General features: G+C 39.1%; 1 protein-coding gene across 1 annotated transcript; it reads right to left on the bottom strand.

The window, feature by feature from the left end:
- Positions 1 to 1889: 1889 nt before the first annotated feature.
- LOC120594525 (endogenous retrovirus group K member 113 Env polyprotein-like) lies at positions 1890 to 5267 on the bottom strand. The gene is made up of 2 exons (XM_039852566.1): positions 5181 to 5267; positions 1890 to 3908 (listed from the first exon to the last, which is right to left on the bottom strand). The coding sequence occupies exon 2, from the start codon at positions 3905 to 3907 to the stop codon at positions 2702 to 2704; it is 1206 nt and encodes a 401-aa protein (XP_039708500.1). The 5' UTR covers position 3908; positions 5181 to 5267; the 3' UTR covers positions 1890 to 2701.
- Positions 5268 to 8400: the final 3133 nt, after the last annotated feature.

Genomic DNA, 8400 nt, shown 5'->3' with positions numbered 1-8400 from the left:
TCAAGCATGATGGCCATCTTCTTTCTTGACTATTACCCCTTTTTAATAGCGAAATATAACTAGCACAGAGGAAAGTACATTAAGACATAAGTATTGACTTCTGGGTCCACCCCGATGGAGTGACCCCATTTCTCTCAAGCCGTCTGTCTTACAACTAAAAATTCCTGGACATAACACAACAAACAAGCATAGGAAGACTCTGAAAGTTGGAAAGAAGATAGTAAACAGTCTAGGGATCTCGGGATTTATAGAATGATATGGTGGTGGATTCCCTGGGTTTCTCCATCACTCCCACATATCCTGTGGGTGCTATACGAGCCTCCCACTCCAAATCACCAACAGGCATAGACAAAAAAAAAAAAAACCTCTAAAAAAAGCCTGTTTTCCCCAGTCAAAGGACAAGGAAAAGGGTATCCTGACAACAAAAGGAAACTTTTGGACAATATCTTCCCTATCCCAGTGGGCTGAACAGGATACTTCCAGAACCACTTGCACCTTTTCTACTTGCAGAAGCTGGCTAAGGTGCTTCCACTCCCCGATCCAGCGGTGTGGGTGCCTGACCTGGGAGCTGGTAGCTAATCCTGGACCCCCTGGCAGAGCAAATCTAAATAGCATAAACACAAAGAAATCATAATTAAATTTCTTAATGTAAAAATTAACTGTCTAAAAACCAAAAACAAAGAAAGAAATCTTGAAGGAAGCAGAGAGAAATGATGTGTTACTTCTGGGGAACATCTATTTGAATGACAGTGGATATCTCATCTAAAAGCACCAAGGCCAAAAGTAAGAGGCACACTTTTTTCAAGTACTGAAATAAATAAACTGTTAATCATAAATCTTATATGCGGCAAAAATATCCTTTAGGAATGAAGGGGAAATCAGAGATTCCCAGATGAAGGAAAACTTAAGAGAATTTGTCACCAATTGAGAAGACATGGACCAATTCCTATAAAACCACAAAATACCAAACTCAGCCAGGATGAAATAGATAACCTGAATAGTTCTATAAGTATTAAAGAGGTTGAAATTGTAAGTAAGAAGCTCTTACAAATCTTCAGATGAAAATGTTTTAAGAAGAATTGACATCAATTTTATATAATCTATCTCAAAAAATAGAAGAGGAGTGACCATTTTCCAGTTCATCTTATGAGGCTAATATTACCCCTTGATACCAAAAACAGTAAAAAAAGAAAATTAATGACCACTGTCTTCATGAATTTACATGTAAAAGTCCTTGACAAAAGTTTAGCAAATCAAATTCAGTAATGTATAAAAAGAATATACCATGACAAAGTAAGATTTATTCCAGATATGGGAGTCAAGTTCAATATTTGAAAATCAATCAGTATAATTTTTCATATCAATGTATTAAAGAATAAAATTCATATAATTATATCAATGATACAGAAAAAAAAAAAAACAAAACCCAACACAATTCTACTCTAATTCACAATAAAAACTTGTAGCAAACTAGGACTAGAAGTTGCTTCCTTGACTTTGTAAAGAGCAGTTGCAAAAACCCTACAGATAATATTACACTTAATGGTGAAAGACTGAATGCTTATTCATTAAGATTTGGAAAAATACAAGGATGTCTGCTCTCACCACTCTATTCAACATAGTACTGCAAGTTATAGCCATTGAAAAAAGGCAAGAAATAAAAGGCATAAAGTTTGGAAAGAAAGAAATAAAACTGCTATTATTTCCCAATGGCATGGTTATTTACAGAGAAAATCCCAAGTGTCGGAAGCCAGCCGACGAAGTAATTGAGGGTACCTGAAAGGGGGAGCATGGACTGAGGAAAAGAAAGAAGACAGACAGAATTGCAGGAGGGAGCACAGATTCAAGCTGTGTCCCGAGTTTATTTAGAACACACTACTTATAGCATCGCAATGAGAAAACAGCAGTCAAGACCCAAGGTCAGCCAAATTACTCATCCTGCAAAACAATGAAGTTCTCACAACTCAGAACTCTGCTTCGCAATCAAACTCCCTTCTTGGAAAACACTGAGTGTTTAAAATAGTTTAGTGCCACTTATCTCAGAGCTCGCCAAGTTAGCTCAGCTCCCAACACCTCCCCGTTTTTTATTTTTTAAATGCCCAAACCCTCCTGGTTCTGGCGCAAGGCGACTGTGCCTGTCTTAGGTGATCCCCTCACCAGATCTGGAACTTACCCGTCATCGGTACGTGCATTCCGTCATGCACGCCCTGTCTTAGGTTGTCCAGTCTCTGAGGGAGTCTTACCTGTCTTTGACTACCAGCCCCTGCGGGAGGGAGATGTCCATCTTTCAAGCCATATGTCGAAGCCTTATATGATGTAGGTCGGCCGGAAGTTTTATCATAGCACTAATGAAGTATTTCAGTAGAGAAGGAAGCAGGAACAAAACAACAATTACATAGGCTCCTATAGTCAAAACAGAAGCAGCTAGCTGATAGAAGGAAGACCATGAGGGGACAAGGCCCTTAAGGTGATCCAAGAATTCAGTGGCCAATTTATCAGCATCAAATTGCAGAGGTTTAGCATTTTTAAGTCCTTGTATTTCTTTATGCAGGTTAATTAAATCTAAGGATACATTAGCATTGTGCCATATGCCTTTTAAATGATATTTTACTCGATCCCAGTCATGACTAGTCTCATTATATCTTCTAGATGTGACACAGATCCAATGATACTCCACATGACATTCTAGTTGAGATCTAATTTATAGACCCTGGATTTCATCACCCAGGTATTCCACTGTCTCATACAGAGCATCTAATTTTTGTTCTAATTTTCTATCTATATCTTCCCGTGTTCCCAATGCTAAAGTAACATTTCTAGACAAATTATTGACATAATGAGCAGTTTGTACAGTTTGTGTAAGAGCCACTGCAGCGGTGGCAGCAGTAGCTATAAGAGATACAATAGCAAGTATTCCTGCAACAATTAACCCAATTACCCTCCTTTGTCTACTGAGGGCATTATTGATTTTTTCTATCACTTGCAGGCCTCGGTCAGCATACCAAGGCCCAGTAATGTTCACTGGAATCATGACAAAAAATGATTGATGCAATACCATGACAACGGTGCCGTCAGGCACTAGAGAAATACAATTAGACAGATTACAATTTTCACAAGTTACTTCAAACTGAGTCTCATTCCAGGTAATGTTAATTGCTCCTGACAAAAGAACCTGGGGAGAGTTAACACACGCCTGTACTGCTTGACCCTTGTCTATCATAGTGCCATTGCCCTTCTCGTACCCCTTTATCACATACTGCATGGCAGCCGCCAGTTTCCAAAGGTAAGTTTGCCAATGTCCAGATTCTAACTGCCACAATCCGGCCGAGATTTCTGTCCCATATTTTAGAGGTTTTGACCAGTCCAAAATGCTATGATTTGCACCACCTACATTATATCTAACAGGCTTCTCTTGACAACACCTTTTCCATAATATAGTCTTCTTGGTGGTTCTGTCTCCCTTGCCACAGGGGCGGAACTCCTGTGGTGCCCCTTGGATAGAACTATCTACATGTCCATCTGGTGCTCCCAGTCGCACCACTTGAGCGCCTTCGGACCAAGATTGTCTTGTGATATTCAGGCACCCTGGAGCTGTCCCATTAGCCACAAAGCAGATGGGCAGCCCAACTCCAAAGCCAGTGTAGTTAAAAACTGCGCTCTGTCTGATCATCCTTCCCATAGATGGCATGTCCAGCAGGGATGTGTTGCTCACTTTCACAATGACCTCAGGTCCTTGCCACATTGTTGGATGTAAGAGAGGTGGGTCAGGAAAGTATGCCCAGTAAACTGCACCTTTAGCTGTCATCGTCAGGCTCAGCAAGATCAAGGTTAGGGTCATCCCGCCGGGTGTCTGGTGGAGCGGCAAAACGGACCAACCTCTCCGGCAACCACCTGGCATTTTCTGCATCCTGTGGAAAAACACAAACATGCCCTCGTCCCTATATTAATACCGGGTCGGGGCCATGTCGATTAGTTTTGAGCATCAGAAATTCAGTTTTTTGAGCATCAGAAAGAATTTGTAGAGAAACCGGGTAGGTCTCCCCCTTTTTTATTTGGTTTTTTGATTTTTGAGGGCATCACGGCATCTTTTTGCCATGTTTGTTTGACTAGTCGGATAACATTTCCCGCATGGACTTTCCCAGCAGGGCAGCAGCCACAGCAAGTCCCTTCGTGTATGAAGGCCCTATGTCAGAACACAACCTAACATAATCACTTAAGTCTTCTTTCTTTCTAAAGGGTCTGATTGTTGTTTGATAGGCAGAATTAGCATTTTATAAGCCAGCTGTTTTACCAGCAGAGAACTGGCTTCCAGGTTCCCTAAAAGCCATGAAGCAGCCTGCTGCAGTCCTTGTTGCAACCCTGTTTGAGGCATTGGTTTCTGATTAATCCAAAGGGGTGTGCCAGTTGGTCCAACAGGGGCAAAACTCACAGGAGGGGGATCTAAGCCTGCAATTATAGTTGGAGTCAGCCTTCTCCCTGACCTCGGTGGATCCTGAGGAACTTTAAAAATTGACACTTTTAAGGGCTGAGGCCCCATGGCCAGCTTTTGCATCGGCAAAGACAAATTAGCCAATTTCTGTTTTAATTGTTCAACTTCTTCTTCCTCATGATATTTAGCTGCCTCATCCTCTAACTGAGCAGTATCTCCTGGATCTAAAGGTTCCTCATTCTCATCAAAAAAGAGAGAAGTAAAAGGAGGTGGTGGAGCAGTGGGTGTAATATCAGGATTAGGTGGAGCCTCAGGGCCAGTAAAAGCATTCTTGCCTTGTTCCTGCCATTGAGTTCTCTCGTGCCTGGGATCTAAGCAATCCCTTATCAATGTCCATAATCCAAAAGTATCCATTGACACTTTACTCGGCCCATGGGCATCATAATAGTCTTGTAACTTTTGTCCTACCCTTTTCCAGATTTCTAAATCTACAGTCCCTTCTTCCAGAAACCAGGGACATACTTCTTCTACAAATTGCAAAAACTTAGTTAATTGTTGCTGGCCCACTTTGGCCCCTCTTACTCTAAGCATATTCTTAAGCATATGTACAAAAAGTAGCCGGCTATTTCCTTGGCCCATTTTTACTTCTTTAAGTTTCCGTTTCAGTTTCTATATTACAATACTCCTGCGTACTTACGGTTGGCCGCCTACAGGACTCTTAGGCCCCTCAGATTCCGTGTGCGCACCTTACCCCGCGGCACGTCCTATGCTGTTATCCCCCGTTTTCAGGTCCCTGTTCGGGCGCCACTTGTCGGAAGCCAGCCGACGAAGTAATTGAGGGTACCTGAAAGGGGGAGCATAGACTGAGGAAAAGAAAGAAGACAGACAGAATTGCAGGAGGGAGCACAGATTCAAGCTGTGTCCCCGAGTTTATTTAGAACACACTACTTATAGCATCGCAATGAGAAAACAGCAGTCAAGATCCCAGGTCAGCCAAATTACTCATCTTGCAAAACAATGAAGTTCTTACAACTCAGAACTCTCTGCTTCGCAATCAAACTCCCTTCTTGGAAAACACTGAGTGTTTAAAATAGTTTAGTGCCACTTATCTCAGAGCTCGCCAAGTTAGCTCAGCTCCCAACACCCAAGGAATTTATAAAAAACACTTCTAGAACTAATAAGTGAGGTCAACAAGGTAGCTGGATACAAGTACAATACACAAAAATCGATGGTATTTCTAAATACTAACAATGAACATTTTAAAACCTAAATTAAAAACAATAATATTTATAATAGTTCCAAAGAAAATGACGTTTGGGTATAAGTCTACTGAAATACATATATAGAATGTACATGCTAAAATTATGAAGTGCAGATGAAATAAATCAAAGAAGATCTAAATAAACGGAGAGACTTATCATCTTCATAGATTGGATCACTCAACATTGTAAAGATGTCAATTCTCCCCAAATTGATCAATAAGTTTAATGCAATTCTTATTAAAATCCTAACCAGGTGCTTTGTTTACCCCGAAATCTGTATAGACAGACATAGGCTCTAGAATAGCTAAAGCAGTCTCGAAAAAGAATAAAGTGGAAGTCAGTCTATCTCACTATCTAGCTGTAGTTGACGAAAGTGTGGTATGATGAAAATATGGTATCCTCAGAGGGACAAACACATAGATCGATACAACGGAATAGAGAGCTCAGAAAATAGACTCACACAAATATACCCAACTGATTTTTGTCAAAGGTACAAAAGCAATCTAATGGAGGAAGGACATCCTTTTCAACCAGTTCTGGAGAAACTGGACATCCATAAGCAAAAATAAACCTTAACCTAAGTCTTACACCTTATACAAAAATTAGCTCAAAATGAATCAAAGACTTAGTTGTAAAGGAAAAATTTATGAATTGGACCTCATCAAAATTAAAGGCTTGTGTTCTGTGAAAGACTTTGTGAAGAGGATCAAAAAACAAGCTACAGACTTAGGAAAATATTTACAAACCACATATCTGACAAAGGACTAGGGCTGAGAATAAAGAAATCTTAAAATTTAAGAGTCAACAAACAATACAATTAGAAAGTAAGTAAAAAACACGAACAGGAAGAGGGTACATAGGTGGCACAAGTACACAAAAAAAGGTGTTCAACATTACTAGCCATTAGGGAAATGCAAATTAAAACTACAGTGAGAAATCACTGCATACCTATCAGAATGGCTAAAAGAAAAATAACGAAAACACTAAATGCTGGTGAGGATGTGGAGAAACTGGATCACCCATATATTGCTGGTGAAAATATAAATGATATAGGCACTCTAGAAAACAGTTTAGCACTTTCTTGTAAAAGTAAACACCATTACCACATGACCCAGCATTTACACTTTTAGGCATTCATTTAGGAGAAATGAAGATTTATATTCACATAGAAACCTGTATATGAGTGTTCATAGCAACCTTACTTGTAATAGTCAAAATTAGAAACAACTGAGATACCCTTCAATGGGTGAATGATTATGCAAAATGTGGTGAATCCATATCATGAAATGCTATTTAGGAATAAGAAGGAGTGAGCTATTGATACACACAGCAACCTGGATTCATCTTCAGGGAAGTATGCTGAGGATAAATAGCCAACCCCAAAATGCTGTCTACTGTATGATTCCATTTACGTAATATACTTCAAAAGACAAACTTTTATTTACATAGTAACCATGTGTCTTGCTTTTCTTGTTTTACCATCTAACTATGCATCCCTAAATTTTAGAGATTTTAAGAAACTTTATGACAGGAATCATATAAGATATTCTACATCGTGTTTGGCTTTATTTACTCAACACAGTATATTTATGAGATGAATCTGAAGATTTGTGTATCTATAGTTCTTTCATTTTCATTTGCTGTATAATATTTCATTGATGAGTATACCATAATTTATAATTTATTTATCCATTCCTTTCTTGATAGACAATTGGACTGCTTGCAATTCTTGGCTACTTTGAGTAATGTTGGTTTGAACATTTTTGTGCATGTCATCTCGTGAACATACTTATGTACTTCTTTTGGATAAACAGCAAGGAGTGGAATTACTGGTTCATGGGTTAAGACCATCTTTAACTATTTTCTAATGTGGTTGTGTTAACTTTTTTATTGACTAGCAGCATACAAAAGTTCCCGTTTTCCACATTCTAACAGTTGATATGGTTTGTCTTTTCTATTTTAGCCATTCTGGTGCATGTGTAGGGGTATCTCCTTGTAGTTTTACTTTGCATTTTGTTAAGGAGGTTGAGTGTGACAGTTAATTTAATGTGTCAGATTTGATCAAACACCAGTCTAGCTGTGAAGGTGTTTTTTTTAAAGGCAATTAATATTTAAATTAGTAGACTTTGAGTATATTATCCTCCATAATGTGGGTGGGCCTCATCCTATCAATTGAAAGCCTTAAGAACAAAAAGTGAATTTTCCCGAAGAGGGAAGTCTGTCTCCAGACTGCCTTCAGACTGAAGATTGAAACATCAACTGTTCCCTAGGTTTACAGCCTTCTGGCCTTCCTTGCAGATCTCATACTTGCCAGGTCCCATAATTGCATGAGCCAATTCTTTAAAATCAAGCGCGCTCTCGCTCTCTCTCTCTCTCTCTCTCTCTCTCTCTCTCTCTCTCTCCTTTCTTTCTCTCTCTTCTTGCTGTCTTACTGCTGTGGTTAAGACCTCCAGAACAATGTTAAGTAGAAACACTGAGTACATCCTCATCTTGATCTCTTCATCGAAAAGAAAACTTTATATATTTCACTCTTAAATATAACATTCACTATAGATCTTCTTATAGGTTTTCGTTATTTGATTAAAATGTTCTTTCAATTGCTAGCTTGCTGAGTATTTTTTATATCATTTATGGGTATTGAATTTTATCAGATGCTTTTCTGCACATATTGAGCAGTGCCTATTGTTTGTTCTCCTGCAGGAGAAGAAA

This window comes from Pteropus medius, unplaced genomic scaffold, assembly GCF_902729225.1.
Source record: "Pteropus medius unplaced genomic scaffold, Ma_sr-lr_union100, whole genome shotgun sequence".
In the NCBI taxonomy this organism is placed as follows: domain Eukaryota; kingdom Metazoa; phylum Chordata; class Mammalia; order Chiroptera; family Pteropodidae; genus Pteropus; species Pteropus medius.
The sequence above is the reverse complement of the archived record's forward strand: the minus strand, read 5'-3'. Positions and strand labels throughout refer to the sequence as shown.

Coding starts and splice junctions, on each gene's coding strand:
- LOC120594525 (XM_039852566.1), bottom strand. CDS start 3,907: ATGCAGAAAATGCCAGGTGGTTGCCGGAGAGGTTGGTCCGTTTTGCCG.